The sequence below is a fragment of the Tamandua tetradactyla genome, chromosome 13 (assembly GCF_023851605.1).
Source record: "Tamandua tetradactyla isolate mTamTet1 chromosome 13, mTamTet1.pri, whole genome shotgun sequence".
In the NCBI taxonomy this organism is placed as follows: Eukaryota; Metazoa; Chordata; class Mammalia; order Pilosa; family Myrmecophagidae; genus Tamandua; species Tamandua tetradactyla.
The window spans coordinates 84,109,738-84,129,374 of record NC_135339.1 but is presented as its reverse complement, the minus strand read 5'-3'; the positions used below and the strand labels follow the sequence as shown (position 1 = coordinate 84,129,374).

The 19,637-nt window shown below is 43.2% G+C and overlaps 1 protein-coding gene across 13 annotated transcripts in view; it reads left to right on the top strand.

Annotated features, from left to right (window-relative positions):
• Window positions 1-19,637, top strand: part of FGFR2 (fibroblast growth factor receptor 2) — a 102,769-nt gene that overhangs the window by 65,505 nt on the left and 17,627 nt on the right. For 4 of the 13 annotated variants that reach the window (XM_077126236.1, XM_077126232.1, XM_077126227.1 and 1 more), the window contains 3 exons: window positions 3,094-3,297; window positions 13,689-13,839; window positions 16,613-16,734. In XM_077126236.1, the coding sequence (XP_076982351.1) occupies window positions 3,094-3,297; window positions 13,689-13,839; window positions 16,613-16,734 (477 nt within the window). Of the gene's footprint in view, window positions 1-973; window positions 1,119-3,093; window positions 3,298-13,687; window positions 13,840-16,612; window positions 16,735-19,637 lie in introns of all 13 variants that reach the window. The other 9 variants (XM_077126239.1, XM_077126235.1, XM_077126231.1 and 6 more) reach the window with 4 other exon arrangements.

Here is a 19,637-nt window from a genome sequence, read left to right as displayed (position 1 = left end):
TCATTTTTCCGAAAGATTTTTCCTCCACCCCCACCCAGTTTGTAAGTCATTCCTCCTGGTTCATCTTGTTTGGGCTGCACATTTCCCATCGTTACTGCACGTAAGCACCTCATGCCTATTGAAGGTAATGCATTTGTGTTTCAGCATAGTTCAGACCCACTTCCACTCCCAAATTTTTAGAGAAATACCTGCATGATATAATTTATCCAACAAAGCATCATTTCCTTGGTAATATAACCGATGCATATGGGGAAGTATCCTTGACCTGACTACCCCAAATTAGAGGGCCGTGCATCTTAATGAATGGACTGCTAGGTGCTGCTGAAAGCAGAAGGTTGACTCTCTTAGCTAGTCATGACCCACATTCAAATGTTTATATTATTTAAAATTTTTAATGAAGCCCAGTTTCATTGCTGCCAAGATCAGGCTTGCTGCCATTTCCTTTTGATGCTGTGTAGGGCAAGAAGGTTATGCAGGAGTGGGAATAACCAGAGCCTGGTAAGCCAGACCCATTCCCTGGTTGGGTCCCCCCGACCTTGTGCTTATCTCCAGTGTTTTGTTTTATAACAAAACAACGTAAGGAACTGCCCTTTTCTCAAGGTGGGAATCTGCAGCCAATAGGACCGGAGCCCAGTTTAGCCCTTTGTGTGCTACACTTCTGGAAAAACCACCCCTAAATCCGAAATAAAGAAAGAACAAAGAAAGCAAACGTCTGTGGGCTGATTTTTCCATGCATTTGATTGCGTGCATGTCTCGGCGGTGACGTCGGTGTGGTGGCGGGTCTGCAGACATGCGCTGGTCTGTGTCGGTCCCTGTCTCTCGGTTGTGGGCTTTGTGGACGGGCTGCAGTCGGAATCTCCTGGTGACCCAGCACCTGCCGAAGCCCCTGGTGCGACGCCTCGTGGTTCCACGGCCCCCTCCACAACCATTCCTGTGTCGTCTAGCCTTTTCTCTTGCTTCCCTTGTTTTCTAGGCCGCCGGTGTTAACACCACGGACAAAGAGATTGAGGTTCTCTATATTCGGAATGTAACTTTTGAGGATGCTGGGGAATATACGTGCTTGGCGGGTAATTCTATTGGGATATCCTTTCACTCTGCATGGTTGACAGTTCTGCCAGGTATATACTACTCTTTCCGTGGTTTTTTCCCTTTTCTTGGTTGATTGCTATAAAATTAACACAGCTTCTGTTGTTAGAAGTGGCCCTTTTTATCCCTGCATAATGAAAAGAAAATGTTTAAAACGATCCCCCCAGGAGTAAGAAAGCTGCCTTGGGAATTCAATTATAATGGGATCCCACACTCACATTTATGATGGAGTAAAATTTTGCCTTTAAAACCTAAAGGGATCTTCTTGTATTTCTAACGAGTCACCAAGTCAGTGCACAAATTAGCACACAGCCCTTTCTTTTAAAAGAAGAAGTTGAAATTACTTTGTCAAATTCAAAATTCTTCATTTCTTACATTTTGCTTAAAAAAAAAATCCCTTACCCGTTGTTATTACTTTTATTCCAATTTCTGTTTTCAACAAGATGTAAATAGATGACGGGATGTTGAGGTGCCCGGTGAGAAGTACCTCTGAACACGGGTGTACAGAAGCAGTGTGTTACTACTTACTTGGGGAATAAGTGGCTCGTTGCATGTTGCAATAGAATGGCCTCTCAGTTTGCTTTTACTGCAAAGCATGCTCCTGCCATCTTGGGCTTGATGTTATTTCTGTCCTACAGAGAAATCAACATCAATGATGCTCTATTGCCTAAACATTGCTGCTGTCTAATTGATATCTCTGTTCTAGGCAAACTTTCTTGTTAATCACTTTTGCTCTGGTGCATCTGCCTCTTTGTCATTTCCTTTGTGAAACTGCATAGACTGTGGTTTGCTAGCTCATGAAGTTCCACTCCAGTTATTAATTCCTTATTTTTAGACTAAAGTGCCTACCTGCATGCTTATTTTATATCTAGTAAAAATTGATCGTTTTATTTTGTGCTGTGCTGCTGAGAGTTTTGACTATCTTGCAAATATTTTTTTCTGATTAAAATGTATAAGCTTGAAGTAATACCATTGCATCCATTTTTCCTTTTGTTGTGAATCTGCACTGTGAATATTTGCTTTGAAATAACTAGATGCCTCTTAGGTGGAATTTGCTTTTACTTGCAGTACTATATTTGCTGAGTGCCTAATTGAACTTTCTTAACCAATTTGCCTGACAGTACTAGCATGTTAACTAAGACTGCAATCTGAGAAAAGTATTACTTAGAAATACACTGCTGGTAGATTGATCACTTAAGTGTAAAGAGAAAGAAGACATTCTTGGAAGTAGGACACTGCTAAATTAAGTAATCATGTGTATACACTAATGCAATGCCATTTACATTTTTTCCTTGAAAACTTAAAGTGGCATGTCAGTATAGCCAGATACGAATATGTAAGCAGTCATTGATTAAGGAATATTATAAAGTTTTTATATTATAGACATAATGATTCTATATTCTAAGCAATTCAGTTTTTAAATAGAGTGCATTTGTTTAGTTGAATGATATGCTGGATCCTATTAAGGAATTGGAAATGTTTTAGGACAACCTGCTAGATGAATATTTATTTCACGTGGAACTGTGTCACATCTTCTTTGGGAAAAGCCTGTCCAGATAATACTGAAACATTGTCCCTGTGTCTTCAGAACCAGAAGTGGGCATTGTTCATGTTTAAGCATTTTATATTTGCTTTGCATCAGAGACACTCAGGAAAGAGAGTCATTTTGCTGTGGGTACAGTTGGTTATTGTACTGTGCCCGCTTGCCTAGCAGGATGTGGCCTGCCCTTTGTTACCTGGCGGTAGCCTTCACTGGTTTGCAGGTGCCTGCTGAGGCTAGATATGGTGATGGCCTGGGCAGTGTTGGTTATTCACCTGTATTTGGAAGAGGCCCTTGGCAGGCCACTGGCCTAGGTCACTCTGCATTGCCCCGATTTATTGGGAGCCCATCTTGTCTTTGGCACAGGCATTGTCTTTTGATTCCTTTAGTTGCAGTCTGATATGTCAGTTGGTGTCCTGACTCTGTGGCCTGCTTGTCTATTCCCCTCCCTGTGATCTACAATCTAGCTCCTGTAAGAGAAAAGGAGATTACAGCTTCCCCCGACTACCTGGAGATAGCCATTTACTGCATAGGGGTCTTCCTAATTGCCTGTATGGTGGTGACGGTCATCCTGTGCCGAATGAAGACAACGACCAAGAAGCCGGACTTCGGCAGCCAGCCGGCCGTGCACAAGCTGACCAAACGCATCCCCCTGCGGAGACAGGTAACAGAAAGTAGATAAAGAGTTCAAAGAAGTTTATCCCTCCCCTGTGACCCAGCCAGCTCTTGGATCTTTTCCTTTGCTTTGATTGGATCTCCTTCTTTGAGCTCCGACATGAAAGTGGTTCCAGCCTGCCTCTTGGGGTTGGTTCAGTAAGCGCCGGAAGCTTGCAGGCTCAAGTCACCAAGCAATCCTGTGACCCACCAGCGTCCAGGTCCAAGGGCAAGAAAGGACAAGGGTGTGAGTCAGGGAGTTAAATTAACAAGAATGGAACTAACACTGGGAGGAAATGCCGTCTGTGCCTGTTTATTGACACTTAAATCTGCAGGTCTCTTCAAGGCAGAGGCCACTTTAGTCCCCTGAGATCTGATGCCGTTTTTGAGACAGGCATAATTATTCAGATGGGGCTTATGCCACTATGTGGAAAGGGACTAGAGTTCTCTTAGACTTACTTTTTATAATCAAGGTCAGAAACCCATGTCCCAGAGATGAATCTGAATTACTGCCTAATTTAAACCAGCCCTTGATATATTTCTAAAAATCGAAACTGAATTTTGGCTCAGTCTCTAATTCTTAGGATAGAATTTTATACATATATTAAATAGTTGTTAGTAATTCACAGATGTGGCCCTTGATTGGGGGGCAAAATGATTTTTATATGAAACTGGCAACAGATTGTTGTTAACCTCATGCTTGGTCTTTGATGGTTAATCTTTGCTTGGATATGGTTCCTGATGGGTTGAGTTTTCCTCTGGGGAGATGAGGCAAGATAGAGCCTCCGGCTTCAACTTTAACCAAAGGCCTGCACAGGTGGGTGGAAGAGAAATTGTTTTGAATCTTTCCTCTCCGGAAGGGCTGCCACAGAGATGGAACGGGAAGGCAAATGTGTGCAAAGCTACAAAAGCATTTGAAACGTGGTTCACATGAAAGCTTTTTTTTTTTTGAAACAGCAGTAAAATGGCTAACTCATGGGCTCTATTTCAGTGTGCATTTAGATAAAATTTACTAGGTGCTTGTTAAAGTCACAGGTTCCTTAGTCCCTATCCCAGAGACTCTGGTTCTGTAGGTCACGAGTGGGGTCAGGAATTTGCCTTTTAAACAAGTCCTTGATTGGTTCTAAGAGGTTCTTTGAGAAACACTGGGTTAATCCCAGTCTTGTCTCCCCTGGGGCCTTGGCTGGTGGCAGCGTTTTTGGACCCGGCAATAGGAAGGATTGGGAGCCAGTTGTCAATAGTGTTTTTGGCATAGAACCGGGTCTTCTCAACCCAGCTCCAAACCTCGGTCTGAATGGGTCCTTGTTATTTTCTTTGAGGCCATGTTTCAAACAGGTCTTTTTTATTCATCAACGGTAAGGATAGAATTTGGAGTGTATGTCAAGGGCAGGTAGCTGATCCAATGGTGTCAAAAGCAAAGGAAAATAGGAGGCCCATTGAGTCACCCCTCCCCCCAGGAAAGCTGTTGTCATTTAAAATGACCCACTGTCATTCCTGGGACCAGGGAAGCAGAGTCTAGTCTGTTAGACCTTTTCAGGGCCAGATAGTTCTGTGGCTTTCAGCTGGCATAGCCTCCCCTCCCTTCACACCCTCCTAACCAGTTCCTTCTGGAGGGCATTCTTAGGGCTACCATCTCTGTGAATCTGGCCTTTGGGGCCTGAAAAAAGGAGTGATGATGTTCCATCGCTATTATTTTTTCAAGTAGAGGAAAAATACTACCTCCTGAAACAAACCAGTAATTTGGCTTAGCCAAGCTATTGTCCCTTAATCATTTTGTCGTCATTTTATTTGCAACTGTTGACACTGTTCTTTTTCCTTTTCTTTTTCATAATATAAAAGAGGCAGGTGCCCTTAAAATTCCCTTGACACAGTCGTGGTCATTTGTGCTTTCTTTTCTCTCTGCCTACTGGCCTTTCTTCATTGTGTGTCTTCACTCAGATGGTCATTTCTTCCAAACCCTCCTGTACCTAAAAGGGGCTTTGGATTCCTTACCCCTTTCCTTCCTTCCCTCTCTCTTTTCTGCTTTCTGCCTTTTCTTCATTGTAACTTACTGACTAACTTTGTCTAAGCTGGGTTCCATCTAAGACATGACCTGTCCCATTCTCCGGTGGCGCCAGGGTTAAATGGGAGTCTTTATTTGAAGTATAACTGCTTTAAATTTCTCCGGGGCCAAGGAGTGTAAGAGAAGCAGAGGAGGGTTGGCAAACCCCAATCCCTCTGGAAAAATAAAGCTCTGGGAGATGAATGTATTTGGGGGAGTCTTGGCCCATCTCTACTTTTCAGATAATCAAAATGGGCTGCATTATTTGCTCTTCACAAACAGCGCTGTGTCAGTAAGCACAGCCCCCCTTCCCTGGAGAAGTTGATGCCTGTCGGGCAGCTGGATGAAAGAAGGTTATTGGATTGTGGCTAGAATGAAAAGCCCCAGAAAGGCTCGCAGATATGTTGATGACAGAGAAAATACCATAGGGAGGCCAAGCCTGCCTTTACCTGGCGACAGGTGAGCCTCTAATCAGATGTCTCAAGGATGGCTTGTTCCTAGGCATTTCTGAGGCCGTTTTCTGCACTGGCCCGGCCTTCTGGGTTGACACACAGTGTCGTCAGGATGGAGTCCGAATTTGCCCTTCTTGTCCCCGGCCCTCGTCCTCCCCCCAGCACACCCAGGCGGCCCACACAGCTAGCACCTCCCTCAGAGCAACCACTGTTCTCCTTTTAGAACACGAGAAGTTGTCTTTTGATCCTGTTATGAGTTTTTCCCCCTTGACGTTTACTAACCTGCATTGAGTTTACTGAGATAAGATGAACATGTCAATATATATATAATTTTAATTAAATAATTTATTAAAACCAGTCAACATAATCATAGCATGTGTGTATATTCTTTTTCCTTATATGTATTTTTTTTCTTATTAATGGAGGTGAAATTCACATAACGTAAAATTAACCACTTTAAAGTGTACAATTCTGCGGCATTTAGTACATTCATTATGTTGTAGAACTCTGGTATTTTTGTTTGTTTGAAACACAAATATTTTTCTCCAGTACTGAGGAATAAATTCTTTGTGATCATTTCCCAGTAGCCGTGAATTTTTTGAGGCTTTTTCTGTGCTTTGATGCTCAGGAAAAGAGAAACACCTTTTCGGTGGGGGCATGAGGCAGAGGGCATTTGCTGTGGCTCTCTCTCTCCTTTGACAGTGGTTCTTTTTGCATCAGATGCATGCTAGGCATTTGCTCACCTTCCTCCCTTGGCATCTGTGTGGAATGGCATCATAGCAGCCGACCCAGAGAGAGGCTTATTAGTTTTTGTACAAGACCCCAGTGCTGCGGCTGGACAGCCGGTGGACGTTGTTGAACAGCCTTTGCACATCTGTGAGGTAAAGAGGGAACTTAACTTTCTGTGTTTCCCACACATCAGTTATTGGGGAGGGGAGGAGGGGCGGAGAGGGGTGAGGGAGAGAAAACAGAGGATGTTTGTTAAGGAGGCCTACAGCATTGCAGGGTATGTTTGAGTGGGTTTTTCAGTGAGTACGTCAAGTTCTTTGGAGCCAGAAGCTTCCATAGGCAGGCTCTCTTATGCATTGGGTCTCCTGGGTGGTGGAGAGACCCTTGTGCTTGCACACTCACGCTCTACCCCCACCACCAACATCTCAGAAGGTGTTACAGAGTATTTTCCCTCAGACTTCAGTGGCCCCAGCCACTGATACAGGTAGATGGAATCCCAGAGAAAAATCAAAGGAGGCCAAGTTTGTCTTTTATGACAGTTTCTTTGACGTAAACAACATGTTTCCAAGGACTTTATGAACAAGACGAAGATGAAGAGGGCTGATGTGACTCATGAGCCAGGCCTTGGGGCCTTGAATTAATGGTTATTGAACACAATGAATTCCAGGAAGGGAAGTTCCACTTTCTAGAAGCGCATTTACTACGCAGCAGCGAGCATCATGATCTTGGAACATTCTCTTTATTTTGGTCAATCAGATGGTATAAGGAAGCCTCCTTGGTTCCAGAAAATAACTGGGTAATTAGAGTGGCCATGGGTAGCTTAACTGGAATCTGCCCTTCATGAGCATCTCACCCAGCCCGCTCCCCCTGCACTCCTCCTCTCCCAGCCTCTGATGGACGTGCCAGTTTGACTAAGATCTGACCTGGATTTGGGCTGACATGATCTAACTGAAGCCAGCCTTCCTGGTACTGGTCTGCCCTTGCTCTGACAGGTTTATCCCTGGAGTCCCAGGGACAGATTTGGGGAAGGTGAAGACCTGCTAAGGGAGACCAGGAGTGCCTGAAAAACCTTCTTGCCTAATTACCTAAATTTTGTTACGGAGCGAAAGATACCCTGACACCCAAACCCAGAACCCCCTGAAACCTCTGCCTCAGTCACTCCGCCGGAGGTGGGGAAAGCCATTTTGTGTGCTCATGGGAGTGTAGACACAGCTTGTAGCAGAAAGATGGAAACTTCAGAGCCTTCTCTTCTGGTTGGGACTGAGAAAGTGAATCCATGGCTTCCGGGACGATGGGTTGCCCTGGTCGTCTGTGAGCCGAGGATATGTATACCTTCCTCACAGTAAACACAGATCCTTGCTCTTCTCCCCGGCGTTTTTGCTTCTGTCTGCTCTGTTCTCTGCAAGTCCTCCACGAACCATTCAATTTAATCTAGTCTAAAGAGAGACCACTATTGCTTGGTGGCCTTTAAAAAAGAAAAGAAAAAAAAAAACCACTTCCTTACTTAATCTCCCATATGTACTGTGAAAGAGACGAAAAGCACATTTAGTTCAAAGCTTGATTTATGGCACGTGGGAAAGAGATTCCGGAAAGCGAGGAAGCTGAATTGGAGACTGAAAGAAATGCGAAAAGAAAAAAGGCTGCCAGGATTTGGGAATGGAAAAACAGTTGACTAGAGAGTTAGCTTTTATTATTTATAAATAATTTATCACTAGCAATAAAATATTTTGATATTAGTTAAAAATAAAAACCAAGACTTGAAGAAGGATATCTGATAGAGAAGCTTATGACTGTGCAACAGGAAAAAAAAGGGGTGGGGGATAATCTAATAATGCCAAAGAAGTAGGATTTCAGAGACGGGCAGCAGGAGTTACTTGAAAATCGAGTTGAAACTTGGCATTCTGTGGAGGAATTGCCTTCAAGGGATTGAGCAGAGCCCTTGAAACATGTTAGTGCTCCGAGTAAAATGGTGAAGAGAAAGCCAGTTCTATTTTACAGTCCCAGAGGGGATTTAAAAAGCATAGTAAAAATGCATGGCGGTAAAATTAAGATATACCTCAGTAGATAGAGAGATAGAATTCTGTAGTTTCTAATACTTTTGGCATTTTCTTACCTTTTTTCCTTCAGTGTTTAACAAAAGTATTTTCCAGATTGGTGCATTTCATCTGAACCCGTGTATTTAATGGGAACAAAATTTCTATAATTAATCCTTTCTGTAAATATAACTTTTTTTAAAAAAAACAATAATCGTGACAACAACAAAGTTTGCAAAGGTTTTCAATTTTCAGTGCTTTCCCATTGAAACCTTGTTGAGACATTCTGGCTGGTGGAAGGTGTGTGTATGTGAACTTTTGCCAGGGGGTTATGACTGAAGATTCTTTTTGGGTCAGAGGTTAGCTGTAGAGCAGTTAACTTCAGACTGAATCTTAAGGGTTTCTTTTCTTAAACAGCCCCTATCCCATACTAATCGTTAAGACTGGCTTACTCTCCTGCCTTCCTTCTGTCCCAAGACGGTCCCCTGACTCCTGGATTCTTAATTTCTTGGGCAAAGCAGTTTGTTCTCTAGCTCTCTGGAGTCCCAGCCCCTCCTGGCTGTGAGCAGAAGGCCTCGTCACCCAATCACATGCACCCTTTAAGGAGTATCCTAAACAAAGACATTTTCCTCGAGAATTCTGCAGTCAGTCCTGACATTGGGTTTTCTTTCTTCCCCGTTGTGCATAGTATGTTGGTATCTTACGCTTGGAGTAACTCCAGAATCCAAACACTCCCAAGTTACCCCCATGGATCTGGGCTGCAAGTGAGTCTAAAGTCACTGAAACCATGTCATCACGTTGGTAGCAGATAGTAGCTGAGCTTTTACCGTGTGCCAGGTAAAGCACCAGGCACTTTGTGGGTGTTATGTCAGCTCACCCTCCCCTTAACTCCAGGAGGCAGGAACTATTCCTGTCTCCTTTTTACAGGTGAGAAAACTCAGCCTTGGGAAGGTTAAATGACTTCCCAAAGCTCATACAGTCAGGGCTGAACCTGGGACGTGGGCCCCAGTGGCCTGACTACATGGCCCCTCGTTGCTGCAGTTGGTTGGTGTGCAGCCTGTCCAGTACGGGATCTCCCTGGGGTCCCTGCATTGAATGATGCCAAGATGCCACCAACCCCAGCCTGGTAGCAGAAAAAGAAGGGGTGGGAGCAACCATCTTGTTGTTTTAAGTTTATTTTTGAAGTCAGTGTATTTTACTTCCAACAAGACTCAAATGTGTGCCTACCATTTTCTTTTCCCTCTGTGATCCCTATTCTTTAAAAAAAAACATTTTTTTATTAAGTAAGAAAGTACTTTTAAAAATATATTAAAGGAATACATAGACATTATAATAAAATTCAGTGGTATGAAAAGTTCTGAAATAGGTATTTTCTATCCCTTTCCCCAACTCCTAATGTCCCTCCCCAAAGGTAACCACTGCTAAGTCCTTTATGTATCCTACCAGAGACTTTTAAAAAAAAAGCATATGTTTTCACTTCTCACTGTGGGAAGACTTCTTTCCCACATCACACCCTGTAAGTTTTACTGATGAGAGCTGAGGATTTGCAGGGACAAGGCACAAAAGCTCAGGCATGCCTCTGCTTTCCGATTTTTAACTTCACCCAGAATTGTTCCCCACAGTGATTTCCAGTCAGGCACCATGTGTGCCGATAGTGGAATTCCGTGACTCTCCAGATCCAGTGATTATGGTCTGTGCTACTGACTGGACAGAGGTGGTCTTGGCTGTGTAATCTGCCTGGCCTCAGCTGCTAGGAGCCTGAGTTGTCTTACCTCATTCAGGTCTGTTTTCCTAGTTTGCGTTGGATCTTCTTGTTCGTGATCTTTAAGCGTGTATCCATGCTGCAGCAAGTGGTGATTTTTGCCTGGGCACATGGAAGAACTTTCCAGAAGGTCTTTTGATTTGAAATGCAAATCAAAACCATTTCCTCAGAAAGCTAAATATAGAACTATCATGTGACCTGGCAATCCCATTACTAGGGTCTTTGAAAACACCCCCCTTCCAGTACTCTTTTGCAACCGCAAGCACACAGCCTTGGCGCAGAATGAATTAGGTGGGCCTTAGGATTTGGGGAAGCTTCTTTGGCCAAGTCTGTCTACCATAGAAATCTATATGATGCTTCTGAAAGTCCCTGGAGCTGATGAGTCCTGAAGATGAGGTCGGCCCCCTGCTGTGAGGTTGGATACCACAGGAGTCTGCAGTTACCTGGAATAAAGAGTTGGAAGAAACTGACCAGCCAGCTCCTTGCACCCCTTGGCATCTGACCTAGGAGGAGTCCTTTCTGGTCCTTGTCATCAGCAGGTAGCAGGGACTCCATTGGATTGTATATATTTACCTTGTCTTTTTCTGCTTGCTTGCATCATTTTCAGGTGCAACTGGACACTGGAGTTGTGAGGCCCTAGTCTCTCCAGGAGGCTCTTTGCAACTATCAAATTAATGATTCATAATTTCTCTTTTTTTTTTAATTAAAAATTTTTTTTCATCCAAATCATAAGGCAGCTAAAGAAAAAAATAGATAAATGGGATCTTATTTAAAACAAAAAACAACTTCTTTTCCTCAAAAGACTTTATATGAAAGTAAAAAGACATTCTGTACAATCCGAGAAAACATTTGGAAACCACATATCCAATAAAGGATACCCTGTATATATAAAGAAATTCTCAATTTAACAATAAAAGGCAAACAACCCAATTTAAAACTGGGCGAAAGACTTGAACAGACATCTCTCTAAAGAAGATGTGCAAATCACCAGAAAGTACGTGAAAAGATGCCCAACATCATTCACCATCAGGGAAATGCAAATCAAAACCATTTCCTCAGAAAGCTAAATATAGAACTATCATGTGACCTGGCAATCTCATTACTAGGTATGTACCCAAAGGAATTGAAATCAGGGACTCCAACAGATATCTGCACGCCAATGTTCATAGTGGCATTGTTCACAGTTGTCAAAAGATGGAAGCAATCCAAATAATCAATCCATCACCTGAGGAATGGATAAATAAAATATGGTATATACACACAATAGAATATTATTCAATAGCCATAAAAAGGAAGGAAGTTCTGATACACGCAGCAACATGGATGAACCCTGAAGACATCATGTTGCGTGAAGTAAGCCAGACACAAAAGGACAAATATTGTACGATCTCACTGATTAAAAACAATTAGAATAAGCAAACTCGCGAGTCAGAATCTGAAATACAGGTTACCGGGGGATGGGGTGGAGATAGGGAATGGGAAGTTAAGGCTTAAAATGTACAGATTCCTGTTTGGAGTGATGGAAATGTTTTGGTGATGGATGGTGGTGATAGTAGCACAACATTGTTACTGCAGTTAATAGCACTTGAAATATTTATCTGAATGTGTTTAAAGGGGGAAGTGTTAGATTGTATATATGTGGTGACAGAATGAAAATTAAAAAAAAAGAATCCACAGAACTGTACTGCACAATGTACCCTAGATTAAACTATGGACTTTAATAGTACAATTAGAGGACTGTGCTTCATTGATTGTGGCACATGCTCCTCAAGTGTCGGCGAGGTAGTGTATGGGAGTCCAGTATTTTATGCATGATTGGTCTGTAAACCCACAACTTACCTAAAAAGGGAAAAATTATGTTTTTTTTTAAACTATGCTCACAGTGACAAACGTTGCACCTAATATTTGTACAATATAACTTAGGAATAATTTCTCTTGTCAAAAGACTGCTTGGAAGGCTCAGAAATGTGTTCCTGTACGTATAAAAATATAATAGAAATTCTGCTTTAAAAAGTGCCTACTTCTTGGTTTTGATACAGAGACCAACGTCCTGTTCCTAAGGTTATTTCTTGCTGGTTTATTCTGCGTTAAGGGCAGTCTGGGCTTGTGCAAAGGAGAGAATCAAGGTTTTCTTAATAAAAGGTGCCAAGGGAAGTGCTGGTCAGCTGATTCCCCTGTGAGAACAGTCCAGGTTCTCCCTCAGGAAAGTTCATCCCAACTAAATTTGTTCACCTGGGCTCCTTCTTTGCCATCTTAATATAAAGGTGTTTGTAAGCACAGCTGGAGACAGAACCCAAGGTGGGTGGGTGGGCCGCTTTGGTGGGCTGTGTTGAACCTCATTCTCCAGCCCTTTTGGGTAAATGCTCTGTTCATGGCTCAGGATAACATGTTGTCCCAGCGCTCTACAGTCTGACCAAGGTTGTGTGAGAATCCTCAGAAATGGCCTTCAAATGGGCACCTCAGGTATTTTTTCTGTTCCCTGGAACCAGCAAAGGGAAGATGATATATTAAGAAATAGTTATTTTTTATCAGATGCAGAGCTGTAATGCATTGGGATAGATGAGAAAAACTTGCTGAAACCCCACCTGCTGTTAGATGGGAGAGGAGCCCTCCCCTGTGATTGAATAAACATATTTTTCTTTCTCTTCACTTTTTACTGCGCATGTGCAACCCACTGGTTTCTGAAACTGAAGTTGACATGCAGTAGCCCATTTACATCTACTGGAGTGTGGGTATCGGCAAGTTCCTAGAACGACTGGGGAGAAGGAACAGAACTGTGCTTCTGGACTGGAAGCATCGATTCATGGGACAGTGGACCCCAGTGTTTGGGTCTTGGTTACCTTGAATAAAGGGAGTTGGAGGAAACAGATCGGCACATTGCCTGTCATATTCAAGTCCTGGAGCTTTTCCTTGAGTTATTTATTCTGCTTTATGTTCTGAAAGACAGAATACTAAAGAGCTAGTTTCCCAATTGTTTTCTTCTAATTTCGTAAGCACAGCATTGATGAATGATCTGACTAGATCTGAAGTAGCTCATTTGTGTTCAGGTAAAAAGGCAGCCACGAAGCACCCGATGTGTTCACAGGACTACTTGGAGGGACTAGGAAGGTAGAAGGAAGAACTTGCATTTGATCAAGAACTATATAATATTTTTGTTTGAAAACCTGATCTTAGGGACATGTTACTTGGATGAAATCTAGTCCTGCATAGGAGGGAGAAGAGAGGAACTGGAATCCAGTGGTCTTCATTTTGTTACCTAAGTTCATGGCTTTGACCAGCTCCCATCCCCCTTCCTTTCTAAGAACCGATGTTCTGGCTGGGCTCCAGCCGGTCTCCAGGCTTTTCAGGTAGAGCCAGGATTACATCTGTATCTTTGCATTTTGTATCCAGGTTTCTGCCGAGTCCAGCTCCTCCATGAACTCCAACACCCCTCTGGTGAGGATAACAACACGCCTCTCCTCAACAGCAGACACCCCCATGCTGGCGGGCGTGTCTGAATACGAATTGCCAGAGGACCCCAAATGGGAGTTTCCAAGAGATAAGTGAGTACTTCGGGGAACATCCCAGCTGGAGGCGTAGATAGATATGGGTCGAGTGGATGGGCATTTCCACAGCAAAGGACATGCTCTGATGATGTCAACAGGAGTGAGATTGGCTTTCTAATTAACCAACTCCTGGAAAAATAAGAGACTTGATTTTTTTTTCTCTCTTTTGTAACTTTCAAAACAGAGCTACTAAGCCATGTTTTGTACCCAAACAAGATGGCATCTGGTTAGCATTCTTGTCATTTCAAACCTAGTTGAATGGAATCAAATTGGTATTATCCAATCTATAAAAACAGATCCTCCATTCCAACTTCTGATGACTAGAACATGACTATAATGAGGTTCCTCTCTTTGGAGGAATTAGGTGCAGCATATAAATTGCCTTAAGAATCTTTACCCTCTGATTATTAATGTGTGCATCTGACATCTAATTTCCTGTGGCCCATGATATTTCCTTTATTGGATGGCAAAGAGATGCCTCATCCACGTATTTGGCCAGAGTGTGACTACCTGGGCTCTGAGGAAAGACATTGCTGGGTCTGACTTGAAGTCCGTGGACCGTGGGCTCTGTCGGGCTGAATTTGAATCCTGGCTCTGCCAGCCCGTGGTTGGGCAACCCTGGGCAAGGCACCTGATTAACTGGATTTTACCCCTATAAGTGAGGGTCATGATACAGACCTCCCAGCATGGAGCACAATTTTTGTCTCCTGTAAGTTTCCCTTTCCCCCTGCTTTGTATGTGGGCAACCAGGAACTCTGAACTGCAGGCCCCCAAAGGTGGTGATGTGGGTGGGACGGGTCTCAGGCACCCAGCCCATGGCCCACTAGGAGGGACCAACCCCAGACCCACCTGAAGTGAAGTGGCATGGTCACTGAAGGGTTGCCAGCTCACTTCTCACTATCTTTTGCAGTAGTTAGCATCTGAATGATGTGAGAGTACTGGGATGTGGATATACCTACCACATTTCTGCACCAAATAAACTGGAATAATTTTGACTCATTTATATATAGCTACCCTCTTTGCCTTGATATATTCAGTATCTCCCAGAGATACATCAAAGAAGTGTTTAGTTACTGCAGAAGGAGTTCATACACAAATTTGGAAATGAAAAAGATAAGCATTTCCAGAGACTCTATTGGACAAGCTCTGTTTGGAAGGGGAGGTAGCTTGTGCAGCACTTGTAATTTTGCCGCAGATGACACTACGCTAGTATTGTCTTCCAGCAGCTGGTTTAGAGATACTAATATATACCATAAGCTAGAGCCAAGTAATTATGCAGGTATCATTCAGAGTGCTAATGGAAGTAATTCCTGGTTTATTTGTGTACTCTACAGTTTATTGGGTACTTGTACTGGCAAGGTCCAGGAGAAAATACAAAAAATAGTTTTATTTGCTTTAAAGTGTGGAGAAAGGGGTATTTCTCACAAGCCCCCTCAGCTCCCCGCTTGGTGGGTAATTGTGCCAGTGTGCAGGTTCATGTGTGCATTCCTGTATGTAAATGACCCGGGGAGTGGCGGTCATATTTTAAGAAATTGCAGTTCCCAGGTTTGGTCTGTAGCTCTTGCCACCTGTGATGGGTTGGTCAACAGTGGGAGTCTGTATGAGCCAACCTGTTAGCCCCCACCCGCGAGTACCCCAAGCATGGAAAATCTGAGTGCTAAACATTTCAAAACTGTTTCCCACAAATGTAGGTGGAGCAGATTTCCGATGAATGAAATCTATTTAGAGGCAGTTTATTAGATTGGGGGCAGAAGTTATACAAAGAAAGGGTTGTTATGCTTGTCATAGGCAAGGCAAAGGGACATAAATTAGCCATTTTTCCAATGCAAATGTTTATTTTCTGCCAAGATGTTAAATTTAATTTTCGTTCTGGATAGAAACAGAGTGACCTCAGCAGAATATACACTGCCCTCAGTCTTCATGTTGAACTTCTTCAAACCAGTGTGTACTTACTGTAAATACTGTTTACTGATGATAGCTCAATGCCACGCTGTGTCACGCCTAAGTTACAAGACCACATTCATAAGTATTCCAAAGACGTCTCCATTCTGTTGGTTTTCTGGAATGCCTAAGGACAATATATGGCTATTAGTGTGATGTGCATAGAGTTTCTGAGCTTGGCAATTGAGTTTGTTGTGTTCAGTTTGGATTTCCTCTATTATTAATATTGAGTAGTCATAAAGGATGTTTGAACTGTTGGGTCAGAAAAATACCACCTCCCATTTTCAATCATTTCTTTTTCCTTTAGTGAAAAATTAGAGATTCCTTGTAAATGTGTTTAAGATTCCTATCACGTAATTTGGCAAGGAACACAACCATAGATGATCCACTATTATTTAAATAATAGCAGTTTTAAAGCCACCACTTTGCAGAGGCAAAAACTTTTTAGAAAGCTTTTAACTTTTGCTTTTGAGATATTCTAAATTCTGAATATTTAATTGGCTTAAGATCCAAAAACTCCTCATTGTTAGCCCTTAGGAAAGCTGCCCACCACTTCGCTAGCAAGGGTACCATAAAGAAAATAAATCGAGATTTCAAATGTCAGATGTAATCGCTGTTCCACCAGTCATTGTCATTCTCTAAAATGCCACTAAAAAAATACTCTTATTACACACACAAGCATGTGTGCCCTAAGTCTCATTAGTTCCCTGTGATAAATGCTCCATGCTTTAGCAAGCTACTGGCAAGATTTTTATATTTAGTCCTGGCGTTTCACTTGCTACCCGCCTCTACCAGATGCCGTGTGCTAATCCCCTGTTTACACATTTAGGTTGACGCTGGGCAAACCCTTGGGGGAAGGTTGCTTTGGGCAAGTGGTCATGGCTGAAGCAGTGGGAATCGACAAAGATAAGCCCAAAGAAGCCGTCACAGTGGCTGTGAAGATGCTGAAAGGTGAGTGGGGAGGGGGTGGGGGTAAGGGAGGGGAGTCTTTTTAAGAATGTCCCTTTTGTGGCATCTGAAGATGATTGTAAAGGACATCGGGAAGTTGGTGCTAGGGCTTGCGAAGTTTTCTTTTTTTAAAAAAACATTTTTATTAGATATTTTCACGCACATACAGTCCATACAGAGTATACAATCAGAGGCTCACAGTAGCATCACATAGTTGTGTATTCATCACCGTGATCATTTATAGAACATTTGCATCACTCCAGAAAAAGAATAAAAAGAAAAAAAACTCACATTCCACACCTGTTACCCCTCTTTCTCATTGACCACTAGTATTTCACTCTCCCTAATTTTTTTTTTTTACCCCTTATCCCTTTCCCTCGTTATTTATTTATTTATTTACTCATTTGTCCATACCCTGGGTAAAGAGTATGTCATCACAAGGTTTTCACAATCTTGATTACACAGTCACATTGTAAATGCTATATAGTTACACAGTTGTCTTCAAGAATCAAGGCTACTGGAACACAGCTCTATAGTTTCGGGTATTTCCTTCCAGCCACTTAATACACCATAAACTAAAAAGGGATGTCTATATAATGTATAAGAATAGCCTCCATGGTAACCTCTCAGCTCTGTTTGAAATCTCTCAGCCAATGAGACTGAGATTTCTCTTTTCCCCCTTTGGTCACGAAGGCTTTCGCAATCCCATGATGCTGGGTCCTGGCTTATCCGACGTTGCCAGGGTTTATACCCCTGGGAGTCATGTCCTGTATAGACGGGGGAGGGCAGTGAGTTCACCTGCCAAGTTGGCTTAGAGAGGCCACATCTGAACAACCGAAAAAGTTCTCTGGGAGTGACTCAGGTATAATTCTAAGTAGCCATAGTTTCTCCTTTGTAGGAATAAGTTTCATAGGAGTAAGCTCCAAGAAAAGTTTTCAGTAGAAATCAGCATCCTGTCCTCAATCTTGAGTTTAATGTACTTTTGAGAAAGAAAAGTCACTTTTGTTAGAAAGTGGTAACCTCCTAGATTATATGATTCTTCAACTCTTTGAGGATGACTGTGATTCTTTTTTCTTTAATTGAGGAGAAATTCACATAACATAAAATGAACCATTTAAAGGTGCATAATTCAGTGGCATTTGGTACATTGACAACGTTGGGTGACAACTACCCCTGTCTAGTTCCAAACATTTTAATCACCTTGAAAATGACCATGATTTTTCATTCCCTCTATATTTTTAAGGGTTTGCATTGGGTTTGGGACCCAAACCTTCATTTAATTCTCTTAAGTTGGAAAATTGGCATTTGGAAGGCTTCAGGGGCGTGGAGGCCAGGTCTTTACTTTTGCTGAAGGAACAAAGCAGACCTGATACTGGTCTGGGCGAGTAATTTAAAAAGTTAAAAAGGAGGTAGCAGGATTGGTGCTGGTGCAGAACCTTCTGGGACATGTAAACAGTCACCTTGAGATGTAAACACGTCTGCACTACCCTTTGAACCCTGCTTCATAGCCACATTCAAGGAACTTGAACAACTTGAACCATTTAACTTCGACCTCCTGTAGTATTGTTGCATGAGATGAGTTATAGGGCACACTCTTTATAAACCCCATGGTGGAGTTCTCAGAAAAGGAGCTGGCAGCCCTAATCTGGCTTCTTCCCCCTTCAGCCTGGCAGAGGGGCTATCCTTGGGATGTTGGGTGCCTGACACATTGCAGGGAGTTAGATGTTTTCCTTTCCCTCATGGGTTCTCATGAGAAAGTCACCGTGCTTCCCCCCAAGTAACAAACTGGAGATAGCGAAGAAATTGTAGATTTTCCAAAATCTGTGATGGTTTCCAAGGAAAGCTGGGATGTTTTGAGATGTCTGCAGCCTTGGGAGGAGATGCATCTCTGTGACAGAGGCAGCCTGCTGGCCCCCACCCTGCATGGCCTGTGCCTTCCCTGTTCCTTTGCTCCCTATGGGTGGGGCAGGTGCTGGGCAGGCAGTGTGCCCTTCGTGTTCCATTGCGTGGCACCAGCGGGCCACGGTAGCCCCTGGCTACCTACCAGGGTGTGAGCAGACCTGGCCTTCACATCTCTGTTGGCAGAACTTCTGGTTTTGTTCAGAGGACTCCGTGTTACCTGGGGATATGACAGAGAGGAAGTTTCGGGGGTTCTGTTTTCCCTACCAGGCCAAGGCCGGACTTTCCCTGTAGGATGTAGAACATCAGCCCCAGGGCCTTGTGGCATGGGTGGCTTCGCAGCCGTGGTGGCCGCAAACCTCGAGAGAGGAGCCCATCCTGGGAGGTGTGTGTGGGTGTGTTACCCTCCGTGTGGCAGGAGAACACAGGAAGGGTTCTCCTTTAGTCACGGGTTTTGCTCTTATTTTTGTGAAGCTGAAATGCCTTTTGCGGCATAGTTCCTAAATGTGCTCCTGTTTTATTTTTTTAGTAAGTGCAGACTTTTCTATATTTGCCACTGATTAGAAGCTAACTTTGAGCCTAAGTTAGCTTTCCTTAGCCACTAAGTTAGTTAACTTAGTTTAACTAAACTAAACCACTCTTGCTTGAAAGTATAAAACTTTTTTGAGGTTGGGAATCACAGCCGCCCCTTGAGAAGCCAGTGGAAGCTGTGTACCGTCACCCCCTAAAGATGCACGTGAGCACACACAATTTTGTACAGTTAGGGATGTCACCTGTACCCATCTGGGACTACTCCGAGGCTCCTAGGATGCGGGCTGGCAGCTCCTGGGCTGGAGACGTTCTGCAGTGGTGTGCCGTGCTCTCTGCTTTCCCACCCTTGCGCTCGTCTGGATAGCCTCCTGGTGGGTTCAGGCATTCCACAGATTGATGTGGTTTCCTTAGGGACCTTAGACACACCGGAGGGTGGGGTTATTACATGATAGAGGAGAACCGTCTCATACCTGTGA